The sequence below is a fragment of the Castor canadensis genome, chromosome 9 (assembly GCF_047511655.1).
Source record: "Castor canadensis chromosome 9, mCasCan1.hap1v2, whole genome shotgun sequence".
NCBI lineage: Eukaryota > Metazoa > Chordata > Mammalia > Rodentia > Castoridae > Castor > Castor canadensis.
Genome location: NC_133394.1, coordinates 27,517,708 through 27,534,857, shown reverse-complemented (window position 1 = coordinate 27,534,857; position 17,150 = coordinate 27,517,708). Strand labels below are relative to the sequence as shown.

General features: G+C 34.5%; 1 protein-coding gene across 4 annotated transcripts in view; it reads right to left on the bottom strand.

Annotated features, from left to right (window-relative positions):
• Positions 1–3,484: 3,484 nt before the first annotated feature.
• Smarcad1 (SNF2 related chromatin remodeling ATPase with DExD box 1) overlaps positions 3,485–17,150 on the bottom strand; it is a 70,075-nt gene continuing 56,409 nt past the window's right edge. For 3 of the 4 annotated variants that reach the window (XM_020180552.2, XM_020180553.2, XM_020180554.2), the window contains 10 exons: positions 16,851–16,986; positions 16,211–16,348; positions 15,544–15,639; positions 15,218–15,335; positions 14,904–15,025; positions 13,488–13,676; positions 11,679–11,797; positions 10,438–10,620; positions 9,554–9,663; positions 3,485–4,826 (listed from right to left, as the gene is read on the bottom strand). In XM_020180552.2, the coding sequence (XP_020036141.2) occupies positions 4,765–4,826; positions 9,554–9,663; positions 10,438–10,620; positions 11,679–11,797; positions 13,488–13,676; positions 14,904–15,025; positions 15,218–15,335; positions 15,544–15,639; positions 16,211–16,348; positions 16,851–16,986 (1,273 nt within the window). In that variant the 3' untranslated portion in view covers positions 3,485–4,764. Of the gene's footprint in view, positions 4,827–9,553; positions 9,664–10,437; positions 10,621–11,678; positions 11,798–13,487; positions 13,677–14,903; positions 15,026–15,217; positions 15,336–15,543; positions 15,640–16,210; positions 16,349–16,850; positions 16,987–17,150 lie in introns of those variants that run through there. The other variant, XM_074041376.1, reaches the window with a different exon arrangement.

Below are 17,150 nucleotides of genomic sequence, written 5' to 3'. Positions count from 1 at the left end.
GGATGTTTTTAATGTGTTGAATGAATTTTTAAAGTCATGGATAATCATTTTTTTCCAAATGACTATGAAGGTTGTTTTGCAAAAGTTCTACTTGCAGTCACTTTTATGGTTCTATACTACCATGGAAAGCAAGTACTGCTTATATAAACAAGCCATCTAAACAGAATCTTCCAAATAACAATACATTTAGACTATCCCCCAGGAACCCATTTTAAACTATATTATTGAAACATCAAATTTTAATTTGGTAGTATGATATATTTTTGGTAGCTTACTTAGTATGTCACATCACAGACAAGTCCAAGAAATAGATGGCCTTATACATGAAATGAAGTACAGAGTTAAGAGAACATAAGTGAGAAGCCTCCCCAAACTGGAGGGAGTGGGGAAGAATGAAACGGAAAAGCCTACTTGGGTATGCTCTTATTTAAGATGCCTCTTTTCTCCCAAATAAGAAATGCTAAATACTTTGTAAGCCACTATGCATCACACACAACAGCATCATTCCCAAGACTTCAATTCTTTAGATTCAATTTTGTTGTTAGTGGCTATTAATAAGTAAATGACATTAGAATACACAAAAATCTCATTATAAAGACTTGATATCTTGTAATTGAAGCAGTCTACAGAAAATTATCTTTAACAAAAGATATTCAAGTAATACTCTAGATAATAAAGGTATTAACTTTCCTTCTTAGGCATTATTTCATTCTATCTAGTTTTTTTTCTTTTTTTTTGGTGGCTCTGGGGTTTGAACTGCTTCACGCTTACTAGGCAGGTGCTCAACCACTTGAGCCACGCCTCCAGCCCTCATTCTGTCCACTGGAAACAGAATTTAGTAAAAGTGGTCAGTAAAAGCTTATGCCAAAATAACTCAAAATAACTTAATCAGCCATACGTATTCAAGCACAAAATGCAACAAAATGTTCTCTGGGAAAATATTTAAGTTTATCATAACTTCAAGATTATCTTTTTTCACTAAGGACAATATATTCTACTATTCTATCCCAATAATGAAACACATAAGAATATATCCTGTATTCAAATATCTCCTAGTTTACAGAGAAAGATGGAGGATGGGGGGAGGAGGCGTAAATCAGAAGTCATATTGGCTATATTTATGATCAGAAAAAAAAAAACCCATACACTTTGGCAGTAAGTGTAAAAGAATCAATTCCTTAATCTTATGGATTGTTGAAATGTCACACAGATGGATCTCCTGATAACACCTATCTCTTCATTGTACAGTAACACTAACTGCTAGGAACAGTAGTTAATGCTTCTATATAAACATCCACTGGCAAAAGGTTACCAGTCTATGAGGTCTCAAATACTTCTGAAAACATAAGGTACTTTCTATTCATGTGTGACTGTACTAAAACAAACAGAACTGTTAGTTGGTCAAGATACTACTCTAGATGCTGTTCTCTCCACTGGGAGCAGAAGCAGCTGGAGCTGGATGACACTGTTGCCCCTCCTCCTGTCCTCAGCTTTTTCTGCTCTCCTTGCATCCAGGCAAACTAACAGCTCTCAGGATGTCTTCTGTGTGACTTTGAGAAACTTCCAGCACTCTTCTAATGAGCCTGACACTGATCAAACACATGCTCCATCATCTGACTCAATCTTCCCAACAACCCTAGGATCTAATGATGACTGAACTGAACTATTAAGAGTTCTGAAGTCAAAACTCTTGAGATTAACCATTAAGAAATGGTCAAGAAAACCATAAAAGTAGTTCCCCTTGGAGATGGTGAAGTTGGGAGAGTTCCGTACAAAGATAGGTAACTACTAAGCTTGATGCCCAGCTCTTCCACACAGTAAGTGTGGAATTTTAGAAAAATATTTGGAGGTGAGTGGACATTCTGACACCATGAAGATTTGGGACTTAGCTGGAGTCATTCTGAACTCTGAGGACACCATTTTATGGAGGTTCTGAGTGCTGACTGCTCATTTTTAGTATTGGCAATTCACAGAGCTTTTGGAATTTGAGCAACTGTAAGAAAATAATTCACATATTATGTAGATGTAAAAAAAAACCCCCAAAAGCTCTCCTTTTGTGACCCTGAACAAAAAGATCAGTAAGTGCATGGCTATACTGACCTATATACTTATCTACAGAAGCCCAAGGCTGGTGCAGAAACAAAGGCAAGGCTACTTACTACTATCCTTACTTTTGAAAGAAAGTGCAAAAGATCCACCACTGTTCCAACAGCCTTTGAGGAGGCAGTTCAGAGTTCTGGATCCTGAGGAGAGGGAGGCAATCTTCACTGATGAAAAGCCTAAGCTGAGCTCATCTTGCTGCTGAATGTAGGAAATTGTCAATGCCACATATACACAATTGCCAACCCACATATATACAAACATGAGCACAAACTAGTGCAGTAGCATTTGCAGCAGTGTTCATCAAGTAATGAAATATTTATTGCTGCTTCCTTAGTTGGTGGCAGAAGGGACACATCCACTATGAAGCAATCTTATTTCCTCAGTAATGGCACCTTACATTTATAAGCTGCAATGGTTGTCTGATGTTTCTTTAATTTAAATATGTAACTTAGAGCTAATAAATAAGATGACCAACAATTTAATTGCAATTAATTGCAATTAATTTAAAAAACTTGACTATTGTAGGTAGAAGTTGTACTTAGATTATTTCTCCCTAATCCCAGGAAAATGGAGAACTACTTTTATATGTGTCTATTTTTATGTAATTAGCTTGCTGCTCGTGGCTCAGGGAAAAAAATCCTAAAGCAATGTTAATATTAAAGATTAAAATCTAATGCAAAAAAGAGATAACACTCTGTAACAACTGTGGCTTCATGTGCACTTTATCGGTAACAGATTATCATGCTTACTGACATCAGCACAATGCTGGGAATGAGAATACATCCTAAGTAATAAATGCCAATTTATTGACAAACAAACAAACAATATTGAGAACATAAGATAATCTCATTTCTTCTTTCGTATATTTTTAAGGTAAAGGAGGATTAGAAACTACTAAAAAGGGTGTGAAATACAACTTATGATCACAAAACCTTTTATTAAGCCCAAGACATAATAGACTATTACAGGGAGAACTCAACTACACTTCATTAGAGAAAGTATGGATATCTACAATAACAAAAACAACAACCAAAGAAGTAGTCTATTGCTGAAGATACATTAACATAGAAACCTTAGGAGAAAGCCACCATTACCAGATTTTAAAAGGTAATATCCGAACAATTTGACTAACTGGGTACTATGATGCAAGAGGAGGTAGTAATTAACACTGCAGATTCCTTTTATACCTGTAATGCTGAAGTATATTAAATATACTCAATATGCCTTCCAGAACGAGTAAGTCTACTGAGTCATGAGTGTTCAGAGGCTGTAATATCTAAAGCACCAACATCTTTATTTACTTTCTAAATTGAGAGGATTTATCTAGCATCTTAGCAAGTTAGGATGTCTTGAAAAGTGTATCTCCAGTAATTAACAAATCTTTGATTTATAAATAAGTTTATTTATAATGATATTTACATAATAAAAACAAAACACATGAAAACTCACAAGTTATACAAAGAAACTGGTGTATAATAAAAACAGCAATATAGACTGACAGGCAAAACTTTAAAGAAAGATTTAATAAAGAGTTAAATACCAACTAGACAACTTTACTTCTTCTAAATTTCACTTTGTCACCCACACTGAATTGGAATTGAACAATGGCTCTCTCTTCAGTCAGTCCTGTTCTGGAAATTCTGGAAATGGGTAAATTATATTTTGATAAGATTTAAAGTCAATGACCTATTTCCATGCAGTACCTATTGCTGCCTTAATACAAAGTCACATCCAGTCTGCTTTGAAGTGAAATAGCTTTGAGTTAAAATGTCTGCCAGACTAGAAAAACATCACCAACATTTTGCTCACCTGTGGAGGTACAGCAATAAGGAACAGCTGAGACAGGAAGATAACTGGAGCAGAAGTGACTGGACAACAGTTTCAAGAGAAGCAAAAGCCAGGAGAGGGAAATCAACGAAAACATGCACAAGAATAGGCAGAGTTAAACAGCACAGTTAGTGCAGGTGGGAAATGAACAGAAGGAATTAATCCATGGAGCAAGATAAGGGGCTTCTTTACGGGTTTCAGTTACTATTCACTGGAAAACAACTTAGTGCCTAGCCAAACAGAAGTACTGATAGGACCTGGGGGATGTTAGAAGATGGAATGCCACCTTTAACTTCAGGTTGCGTTCTTACTGACATTGGTGAACATCTGCTTCAAATAGCAATAAAATGAAGGCTATATAACCCATACTGCTGCATTGTTTAAACTAACATAATAAAAAAAAAACTTCAAATGAGACAAGCAAAAACAAAAGCATTGTCAAATAAGGCACATGTAAAAATCTACACACATTATCCAGTGAAAGACAATATATATATATTTGGAGGTAGAAATAATTACAAAAATACTGACATTTCTAAAGCATTAGCATATTTGTTACAAACAATCACCAACTAATCCCCATTCAGAAAACTGCTTTGTAAAATGATTATTCAACATCTTCAGAACTACATATTTGTGGCTTTTTATGAAATCTCATTGAGCATCTGGAGAGTTCAGTTAGTGGCAAAAAAGTTGTCCATACTATGAGAAATGCAATATGGAAATTATAAAAAGTTACAAATGTTCATAAACCCCACGGTCATCTTAATGGAAATGTCCTTGAGTGCACCAGGTTGATATTTCCTTGTCAATTAGGAAGTCACAGTTCTCATTTCACAGGCCCATTGACGTTTTCAGTAATGTGGCAATATCTGCTGGCATACTCCCTTCATCACCTGCACGTCAGAAGTGACATTAAAAGTTTTATAAAAACATCTTATAAAATATATTCTCTCCCTCTCAGTTTTTCCTTCTTTCGTGAATTCCTACTCATCTTCCAGTTTGCTTCAGTGACACACCATTAAAAATCCTCTCTTAGCCCTACATGTATTAAGACTATTTCCTCTACCCTTTGCCCACATAAAATCTAAGGTTATCTCTTTTATTTGATAGACACAAAGATATATAAAGTACACACAGAAATGGTTTGGATCATATCTCACTCACATCGAACATGGTACTTCCTTCTTATGTTTGCTAAATACAAGAAAAACATTCTATAACAGAGTGGAAGAAAACAGAGCCCCCAAATCCCCATCAAACCAAAAATTTATACTTATTTTTTATATAGAGATAAGATTAAAAATAAAGCTATGAAAGAGGACAAAGGGGAGAAGTGTGGATATATACTTTTATCTACTGTTCTCTTTTCTGTAAACATCACATATATGCCAAAACACAAAGTGCTGTATAAACTTTTTATTTATTTTTTTTGTGGTACTGGAGCTTGAACTCAGGCACTTCACCTTGAACCACTCTACCAGCCCTACTTTTGTGAAGGGTTTTTCGAGATAGGGTCTCACGAACTATTTGTCTGGGTTGGCTCTGAACTGTGATCCTTTTAATCTCTGCTTCCTGAGTAGCTAGGATTACAGATGTGAGCCACTGGCACCTGGCCTATATAAACTCCTAAGGAATTCACGAATACCACTCCTTCTAAGCTCACCCACAGACTTAAAAAGAGCCCATGAAAGAAGTTGAAACTTGTCCTAAGTTAACTGACACCATGCTAAGAGCAATGCATGGAGATGAGGAAGTAAGGAAAAGAGTAAAGAAAGTCCTCTATTTAAATAAAAAATAATATGATAAAATGCAAAGTGTGAACTTTGGTTAGATCCTGGTTTCAAAAAAAAAAAGCTATAAAAGACATTAAAAGGATAACTGGGAGAAATTTTAATATGGACAATATGAGCTAATATACCTGGAAATTATTGCTTTTCTTGCATGGAAAAATGATATTATGGCAATTTAGAGAAATATGCTGAGATCTGAGAATGAACTGACTTTGTAACAGTTCAGAAGGAAGGAAAGTTAGATGAAGCAAATACCAGAACATCACAATTGTCAATCATTGTGACTTCATTCAAACTACACTTTCATCATTTTTGTATGAAAATTTCCGTAATAAAAACTTTTAAAAAGACAAAAAATGTATTAATATGATTACTTTTTTTAAGAGGAAAAAACCCCACAATCTTTATTTTAAAGCAGTGGTGCTCTGATTAGCACTTAACAAAATCAAAAACACTCACAGACTATTCAGTCTGTGCCCAGAGTTCTGAGCAGTAAGTAGAGGGCAGGACTTGAGAATTTGTATGTCGGTAGCTCCTGCTGCAGATTCTATGACTGCACTTCGAGAACCAATAAGGCAATCTCCAGAAACACAAACTCTAATAAGCATATTTGAAAGCAATCATGATCTTTATATAACCTTTCAGTTTCATGAAGCGGTATATGAACTGTCAACATAAACCACAAACGCTCCAATGCAAATGTACATTTTGTTTACACAAACAAAAGGACCTCACTCTGAGAGATGGGAAGAAGGGAATACCTGGTCTTTAACAGCTCAGTGTCAAACTATTTAAATGAAACCAGAGGCAAATCTATAGCTAAGAAAGTAAATCAAAGATGACACTGTATCTTTAGTTTACCAAATAAAACACATTGGGAAAAACATACATCAACAGCTTTAACAAGAAAAAGGAGGAAAATGTCCTATAAAAGGAATGAGTGTAAGCGTGAAGCCTTGAGTTCAAACTCCAGTACTGTGTGGAGAGAAAAAAAAAAAAAAAAAAAAGAGAGAGCTGGGAGTAGTTAGTGCCTCACACTTGCAATCCTAGCCATTTGGGAGTTGATATTGGGAGGGTTGTGGCAGAGGGCTTGCTTTGCAAGCCCAAAAGCACTCAGTTCAAACTACAGTCCTACAAAAAACAAAAAACAAAAAACAAAAACCTCAATTTCCTGAGAACACAGCTGAAATAAAGTTAGTATTTCATTACACACTTGCTCAAAGAGAAAACAGGCAAATTTTTTTGACTGATCGAATTTATGTAAGTACAAATAATTTGATGAATTATGATTGAAAGTGACTGAACACACACATTACCTCTACTATCATCTGAAATATCTTTAAAATTCCATGGGAAAAGTGTGTGTGTGTAATGAAACAAAAAAGAACAGAAGAAAGAGACAACAGCAACATGATGTCAATAAATTTTGAAGATGAAAGCACTTGGAAGAATAGAAACAGAACAAAACAAAACCTTAAGTGCCTGCAGATGAGAAATGCAAGGCTATCACATACCCCCAGTTCTCATCCCCAAAGCTCAGACAATGAGGGTATAGGAAGACATAAAGCTAATGCAGGGCAAACGGACAAAACACCTAAAGCTTGCCTAAAAAAGCCAGCCATTTATTCCAGATGTACAGAACTGAAGGTTGGGACTCTGGATTTGGGAAACCAGGGAACAAACAGGCTGTATGGGCAACAGAACAATCAACTGCTTGAACAACCTGTCCTCCTCCTCAGCTCCAAGAATAGACTCAGCGACCTCCTACCACCTCCTCCTACATCCCCACTTCACAAGAGATGGGAGAATATTCCTCTGAGGAAATGAACTACCCATGAGAACAGACTTACAGTCAAAAACTGACAATCAAACAGCTGAATCCCTTAATAATTAACAACTGTGGTTCTACCTAGAAACTTACTGGTAAGATAAAATCCATAGTTGGCATTTACTGGCATTACTAACAAAGTTTAATTGCTCTACTGAATTCTAAAAGCTGCCCTAACAAAATAATCAGGAAAAATTATTGCTCAAGTGGAATCTGCCTTAGGTGTTAGCACTACTGTATTTGCCAGATGATCTGAAATTGACAGGTTGCCAGACAAACCCCAGTCATAGTTAATATTCAATGGAAGTTTGCTACACTGAAATGAAACATTATCAATTTTAGAAATTATTTATTAGAATAATGAAAACTGCTTATTTCCAATTAAACATTAAGAAAAGGTGCAAAAGGTGCAGGGGGGAGAAATGACCCAAGCCTTGTATGCACATATGAATAATAAAATAAAAAAAAAAGAAAAGGTGCAAAGAGTGCAACCTAACTTGGTTAAAAAGGAAGAATACATATCCATACTTATTTCTACATGCTATATGCATTAGTTATACACTTAAAAAAGGCTAAGATCTTTATTGGAAACAAGGTGATGGGTAAGAAGGAGGCTCTTGCTCACCCATTTATAGCCTGAGTCAAATTACATGAGCATATTATTTTTTCAAAATACATGATACTAAAATTTTTTTTATAGCTTCAACTTTTCCTCCCATATGTTATTCACATAAGTTTTCATATTTTACTGGGGAGTGGCATAGTAGAAAGAATAGGGACCCTATTGGGGAGCCCCATATTTGTTACCTAAGGGCAAAGAAATTAAATTCTTTAATGTATGAGAAAGTGGTCTATAAACAGTAATATACACTGAGCACACCTGAGTCATTATTAATTCATTTTAGGTATGATCTCTTTGGGCTTTACTTCCTTTACAAAATGAGGGAGTTTCATATAGGAGGCTCAAGTCCCCTTAGATATAGAATTATATGATTGTGTGATCATCCAGCCTTCTCTTAAATTAACTAACTGTTCATAGAATAAGAATACTTTTTCATTGTGTTTCTTTCTATGGTTTTGGCAGTTCTGTGGTTTGAACTGAGAGCCTCACACTTGCTAGGTAGGCATGCTACCACTTGAGCCACTCCACCAACCCTCTTTCTATGGCTTTGGACAAGACAGTATAGGAATGAGAATACCTTGTTTAATGAATTATAACTGGTCATTGGTTTTATAAGTTGCAAATACTTGAATATAAAGCCGAGACTGTATCATATACTGTATGGACATTTCAGTAGCTAGTAATATTTTTGTTGCACTTTTGACCAAAATTAAATGCTTCAAATCTTGCTTTTAATGAAATATTTCTGTTCTTTTGGTAGCCAGAAGTGCAACTTGCTGAAGGCTTTCATGTGTTTATGCCTAAATCTCAGCTGGACTCTACATTGTCAAACTACCCTTTTCAACAGGGTCCAGTGGAGTCATTTATTTGAGGGTTCTTCATAGGGCCCAAGTGACTCAATCTGAAGATGACATTAAATTTTCAAAAAAAGTACATTTTACTGCACTCCATTTCAATAAATATTGGCTAGTCAAAATGAAAGTATGTAAAAAATGTCATGGTTCTTAATAAAGTTAATTACGTCATAGAGTACATTATATCATTTTTTTCAAGCCTCTAAGGTTCATAAATACTACTCATATAGTAAACAAATCTGGATCTAAGTTTAATTTTATTTCTGACATATTCTGGTACCAGAAGTAAGACAACAATAGAACAAGACAGAATTTTCCAAATATCAGAGAGCTTATACTAATTTTGGCAAAATGAATCTTAGTTACTATAATACTTTTGAAAAAGTCTGCTTCCCTTCTCCCATTTTACCCTCTAAACTGTGCACAGTGGTTAAGAACTCAGGCAATCTTTCTTATCCTCCTGCAATAGTTAATTCATATATTAATATATTAATAATGTTAACATTTCTGCTTACAAACAGCTTACCTTCATCTACTGTGGTCATATCCTGTTCTAGTTTCAACTTCTGTTGGTTAATTTTTAGCATGGATTCTTCGATCGTGCCTTGGCTTATTAATTTAATAACTAGTACTTCTCTAAAACAAATAGAAGATTTGTCCAAGGGTTACTAAACTTATTTGGATACGTGTAAACTACATCTAACAGTTCAATAAGAATAAGGCAGTATAATAAACATTTGCCGTACAAATGAATACACCTTCATACAGAATCCTCCGCAAAGACAACATTAAGTATATGCTGATCACAAATGACAGCAATATTTAATTGCAATTATTTTTATGGCTTCATACTCCTGTGATCAATGTCAAAATTCAATTTCACTTAAAACTATCTACAACTTAATCTGTTTGCTAAAGGGTAATACTGCAGCAATAGTACCTGCACAAGATTCTTGCCTGTTTGCTTGTTAAGGCAGGGTCTCGTTATAGTCTGGGACTCTCAATCTCTGTGCTTCAGTCTCTTGGGATGCTGGGATTATAGGCATGCACCACAACCACACCTGGCTATGTCTACACTACTGTTGTATGTAGCAAGTCTGTCTCTTAAAAAGACTAAAAAAATAACACTTTTCAATTACTAATCCTTCGAAGGGGCTAGACCACCGATAAAACTTCATCTTCAAGAACTGTACAACTATTTGGTATGATGTTATTTTGCTTTAATTACTAGAAAAGAAGTTACACACTAGGAATCATGTTCAATATTGTGGATAAAAAATACATTGGCAGCTATGCTTCACTGGGAAAAAATGAAAACTAAGGCAGGATGCCCAATACATTATATTCTAATATTCTATACCTATTGAGCTGGTATTTGATTAAAAATAAATTCCAAATGAAAATGCTTACTTAGTCTGACCCACTCTGTGACATCTATCTTCTGCTTGTTTGTCATTGTAAGGATTACAATCAATATCATGAAGTATAACAACATTTGCCGAAGTCAGATTTATTCCTAATCCACCAGCTTTTGTTGACAAGAGAAACACAAAGATATCCATATCGGTATTAAACTCATCAATTAGATGGATCCTGTAAGATAAATAGATTAAATCTCACTTTAAAAAAAAGCATAGAATGTAATTAAAACTGAAAACAATCACATCACATGCAAAAGAAACTAAAGATGCTGACACATGCTCTTGACATTACACTTACTTTCCTTGCAGCTATATCATTGAAGGACCTTCCCAATTCGCCAACTTCCTTTCTATAATATTGCTCACTCAATCGACTATTACTTTAATTCAACCACTCAAATTTGATTAATTTTTAAAGGACTATTTTGTCCATTGGTGACTTCTGACTTACAAATACGACATATGCAATCTTGAACTTTCTCAGTTCTGTCAGCTGCTACTGGCTGGCAATATACCTGATGAACCAGACTACAAGTATCCATACATTCTCTTTTGGCATGAGTTTTTGCCCTTATGCTAATACAGGGAAGAAAAAAAAATCACTCTAGCTGATAAAAGTAAATCAATACATATAATGCAACCTAAACATAGCATCCTTTGTTTTTAAAACAATTTTTTTAGAACGCTTAAGTGTTTTTTGAGACAAGATCATACTAGATAGTAGCTCAGGCTGGCTTGGAACCTGTCATCCTCCTGCTTCCACCTGACTACATCTATAATCCCAGCACTCTGAAGCTAGGCAGGATGGCAAGTTGGAGGCCAGCCTGGGTTGCATAGTGATAATCTGCTCTTCTCCCACAAAAATAAAACAAAACAAAAAAACCCCTAACAACAAAAGAACTGAGAAGAAAAAAAAGCTCAGTTAATCTTAAAACATGATAATCCCAAGACTTTAAAACAATCTTGATTAAAAATAAGGTGCTTTAAAGCTTGAATAATTTTTGAAAGGAGAAAATTCTAAACAGTATACAATTCTCACAGCTGTTTCAGAATGTATTTGTATGTAATTCTGACAGAAAAATTAAAAAGAAAGTTTCCCTCATTTTAAGGTAGTAATTTGAAATAACCAAACACGAGGCTCAAAGCAACAATTTCTATCAAATGCTCTATTTAAATGCTAACAAATACAAAATCAATGAGTGATATTCTGAAACTAAAGTGAATACCAACCTTTCAGAAATTTGAGTTTTTCCATCTAATCTGAGGTACCTATGCTGATGATGTTTTAAGAGAACCTCTAAAATATCAAGCATCATGGTAAATTGGCTAAATAATACAACTCTGTCACCCTGTGAAAATACATGCATAGATTAGAAACAGGAAAATAAAACCATTAACTACTTAGTCCCGATAGGCCTAAACAATTAGGAGGATTACATAACTATAGTGACAACTTTGCAGAAAATTCCTTCAAACTGTTGGGAATGCAAATTAGTACAACCATTAAGGAAAGTAGTATGGAGATTCCTCAAAAAAGCTAAGGATAGAACTGCCATTTGACCTGGTGATACTGGGCATATACTCAAAGGAATATAAATCAGGATATAATAGACACCTGTACACTGATGTTCATCACAGCACTATTCACAATAGCCAAGCTATGGAAACAAACCCAGATACCCTACAACTGAGGAACGGATCAAGAAAATGTGGTATATACACATATATATATATACATATATATAAAATGGAGTTTTACTCAGCCATAAGGAAGAATAACAGACACCATGTGGTTTGAAGGCAAATGGGTGTAATTGGAGGACAGCATGTCAAGTGAAGTAAGTCAGGTTCAGAAAGACAACAGCTGCATGTTTATTCTCTTATGTGGAAGATAAATCCAAAAGATAAACATACACTAAAATGAACATGATCAATGCCATCTCATATGCAGAACATGTTTGTAACAGTGGACCTTCCCTATGGAACTTGGGGAAGGAGGGAAAGGAACAGAGAATGACAGAGCATCAACAGTATCATAAAACAACATCTGTGAAGACAGAGGATGACGATATGTACTGAAAGCTGTTGAAAAGGGGGTGGGGGTGTGGGTAAGGGAAAGTAATGGAAGGGGTTGAACAAACTAAAGTAAAGTATACTCACAGTGAGTATACATCAAGAAACCCTTTGAACATCGACTTAGAAATTATAAATGAAAGACAGGACTGTAATATAGATAGGGTGGGGAGTACTTGTGGGAGGAGGGTGAATGAAGGAGATTAAGGTAAGGGAATATGGTTATTGGACTTCATAAAGCTATATGAAGTAGAACAATGAAACCTCTTGCAACTGCTTCAAGAGGAGCTGGGAGGGAGTTGAGGGTGAGATGGTGGCGGCAATCTAACTCATGTACAGTATAAGCATATTTGGAAATGTCACAATTTATCTCCCTAAACAACAAACTTATTCTAATTTTAAAAAAACTTAAAAAGAAATAAATTACTAAAAAATTCAAGTAATGATAATTAAAATATTTTAAATTTTAGCATACATATGAATAAATGTATGTATTTATTCATATGTTAAATGTGAATAAAAAGTTCAGTTTTGAACTTTAGGGGAATTATTTCCTTTGCATACCAGAAAAAGTCACCGAATGTGAATAGCTGTATAATTACTATTTGGACAAATTCACAAATTTAAGCTATTTGACACACAAAATGCAGTATTACTTAAACAAGCATTAAATAAATGGTGTCTTCAAAACACTAATGTTGAAGCAATCATACAAATGGTTACCCATGACAATTAAGATTATTCTTAAAAAAAAATGTAGTTTGACTTTTATCATTCTCTCTGAAGTTCCACAAAGAAGAAATCAGGAAAAAAAAAAAAGCTCAAATATGTGGAGACAATGTTTAAAACTGGGTTCTAGAAGAATGGAGCAGACATAAACTAAAGCTTCAAAAAAGTCAAATCATGCCAGAATTGCTTTAAGAAGTTTAACTCAGAAAATATAAGAGTATCATTGTTTTTGAGTACCTTCTGTTTCAATTCAGATAAGATGCGTCCTAAAGCTTGGAATTTTCCAGAATCTAAAATCAAATCCATGTCTAGCTGGAAACTGTTAATGTGTCGATACTGTTTACAAAGCACATGCAGTTCAAAGTCTGTCATTACTTCCATATCTTCAAAGATCAGGTCAGGGTTGGCCTCACAATGTGTAGGTTCCTTTTTAACACAACAATTCACAATATACTTCAGAATGGAAATAACTTATGATTGGACTAGTTTGATAAAAATTTCTACATCTGAAAAAACAACTAAATCATAGAACATCTGAGTATCAAACATTTGGCACGGAAAATTAATATTAACTTTTAGCTATAATAAAAGTGGAGATTCTTGTTTTAGAGACAGTGTACTGAAATATTTATACATGAAATGATTATCTCCTTTTATACACCCTTTACTTTTATTATGTAAAATCCTTAACCAGCTTTCCAAAACTAATATTCATTCACTCAAACCATAAAATAATTAGAATTATTCTAGAGTTTGGCTCAAACTAATCCTGGGTAAGGAACTAGAGGCATAGATAAAACAAGAATAGTATCATTATGGAATGCAAAGTAGAAAATGGATGAAAGTTACATGGGCAGAGAGCTTCATTACATAAATTCTTTCTACCTATACATATGTCTGAAATTTTTCATAATGCTTAAAGTAACATAAAAAATTAAAAATAAAATGGGCCGTAATCTATTCATGGATCTGTAAGGAGAAATAATGGTAAGGCACTAAGGGAGAATGAGGCAAAAACAAAGAACAAAAATTAAAACTACAAGGACAAAATAAAATAAGGAAACAAAATGAAGAAAATAAATGGGAAAAAGTATGTCACTAACCAGGACACAAAATCTGAGTGTTCTTTTTCTTTCTTTTTTTTTTTTTTTAAAAAAAAGTACATTGTTGAAGTCTAGTTTGGGAAATGTCAAACTTGTCTTGTAAAGGGCCAGATGGCAAATATTTTAGGGCCTTGTAGGCAGGATGATGAATGCTGCAATGATAGTAAGAGACCAGCCATGGACAACACAAACACATGGGCATGATTATTTTTTTAAAAAGTCATGGCTCTGAGCCCATAGTATGTTAATCCCTGATCTAGATTACTAGTCCTTCGTGGCTCTTTTCTTCATTAAATTATCTTTGTCTCACAAAATGTTTTTTTTGGGCTGGTGATATAGCTCAGTGGTAGAGTATATGATTAGCATATGTGAGGTCCTGTGTTTGATGGTTAGCACTGTAGAGAAATAAAATTTGTTTTCCTTAAATATGTGCTTAAAGGATTAATATCCCCAATGGGTTCAGAAATCCATCTGACTTTAAGCCTAACAACCTCCTAATTATTTAATAGTGTTAATAAAACTCAGTGTTAGCATAATATAAAATCCTTACTTTTAGCATAAGTTGAGACATTTCCTTGAGTTTTTCAGCAGTGTAATACTGGCGATGCAATAAAGGATGATTGGCCATTTTTCTCAATTGCATCATTACATTGCACATTTCTGTGTTTTTTTCTGTGATTCAAAGAATATATGTTAAAAAAAGGTCATGACTGTTTCCTGAAACATATCTAAGTTTTAAAATTATTCCTTCAGATTCCAGCTAATTATTTTAAATGAGCAAATCCCATTTACCATATTACTAAACAAAACACGGGCCCAGTACAAGGTAATTTTTCACATAAAACTTTGAAAATCAGATTTTACCCAGGTTATTAATGGATTTTTTCAATCTGTTGAAAAGACCCAAGTAGAGTTGCTCCTGTTTCTCTGACATTGTACACAACTCAATTCGATCTTTCTTGGGGGGTAGTTGCTTCAGAACCTGAGAAAGGAAAATAGTTTAAGATGATCTAATAAAGAGGAAAAGAGTTTTTAAAATATAATCATATCCAAAACCACCCAGATAAAGAATTATCTCCGGCTGGCAGAGTGGCTCAAGTGGTAGAGTGTGCATGCTTAGCGTGAGGTCCTGAGTTCAAACCCTTGTACCTCCAACAAAACAAAACAAAAAACAATAATAAAAGAATTACCTCCTCTTTCACTCTTCTGAGAATAAATGGCTTTATAATTTGCTTTGCATGTGCTATTCTTTCCTTTTCATATATACTCTGCTCATCTGCGGATTTCTAAGCAAAATAAAAACATAATCCTTTTAGAAACTAAAATAATAAATAAATAAATAATAAATATAATAACTGTATTAATGTTATGTAATGACAGTATTATGTAACATGGAAATCTCCCTCGCTAGAATCTGAATGATTTTCTACACTCAATTCATTCTAGATGGAAATTCTTCCCAGTACAATAGGTATTTTCTGAATAGTCTAGTTTTGTTCAGTTCTGTAATAAGTTATTAATTTATTCAACCAATTTTGGTAAAAGACATGCAATGATCAAATCTTCCCCACATATCATATATCTGAGCTCTTCATCAATTTAAAATTGTCATTCTTCAGAAAATTTGAATATTAAAATCCAAAACTTTTAGATGTTGGTTATGGGAACTGCCAATTTTTTCTCTATTTTATTTTGGCTGATTTCCAAACTTACCCAAATACAGAGGTACCAACTACTTAAACTTATTTCACAAAGCCTGTGCACTATGAAAGTAACAGCAAAAGACAAAACAGAAAAGCAGCCCAGGCAAAAGAGAGTAACAAGCTTGGGGAAAAAGGCCCATGCACATATGCTTACTGTTTTAGAAGAAAACATCCTTCGTATTTCACTGGTGCTACTACTAAACATGTGTGGCATAACAAAGTTCAACAGCGACATGAGTTCCAGCAGGTTGTTCTGCACAGGCGTGCCTGTGAGCAGCAAACGGTTATTTGCCTGGAAATATACGTAAAATTTAATTAGTTTTTTTTTTTAAAAAGAGCTGCTCCTTGTCTACCTTGCCCAGTGAGGAGTGAAGAGAGAGGAGGGAAACTGCAACTATTATATGAGTACTTTAGATACTTGATGCCTGCTATTATAATCTACAGTGTGTAGGACAGAATGTGACAAGTCCTAATCATATTTTGTTAGTAACTTGTACCCTAATATCACTTTTATGAGGCAATGAAAGACAAATTATATTTGATATTCCGTTTGTCACATAGAAATTGAGGAACGTGCACTATGAACTACAGATGGTTTTGACACTTTTAAAGGATTATGAAAATGAACAAAACAAAGAATACGTGAGAGAATATGTGGGCCACTAGGCCCACAAAGAATGAAATATTTATTACCTGACCCTTCATGGAAAAGGTCTGTTGACTCCAGATATCAATTATCTGACACACTGAATTACATAATCTACAATCCTCTAACAGAGAACAATTTCTCTTACATTAATTGTCATAAGGTGCTGGTAGCGAATGGAGCCCATATTCTTCAGCATATGGCCCTCGTCAAAAATCGCATAGTTAAGTTTCAGCCGTCTAAACAGACTCCGGTCATCAGAACTGCTAATTGCACAATTATACCTGTCACCAAAAAAAGAGAAAAATCTCAACATTATACCTTGTAAGAGCTTAAAGCCATTAGAACGTACAGCTTTTTTTTAATAACTATTTTTATTTATATGTTTGTACTAGCTGTCCCTAAAGGTCAACGTTAGACCAGCTGGTATTCAGATACTTTGTATTTG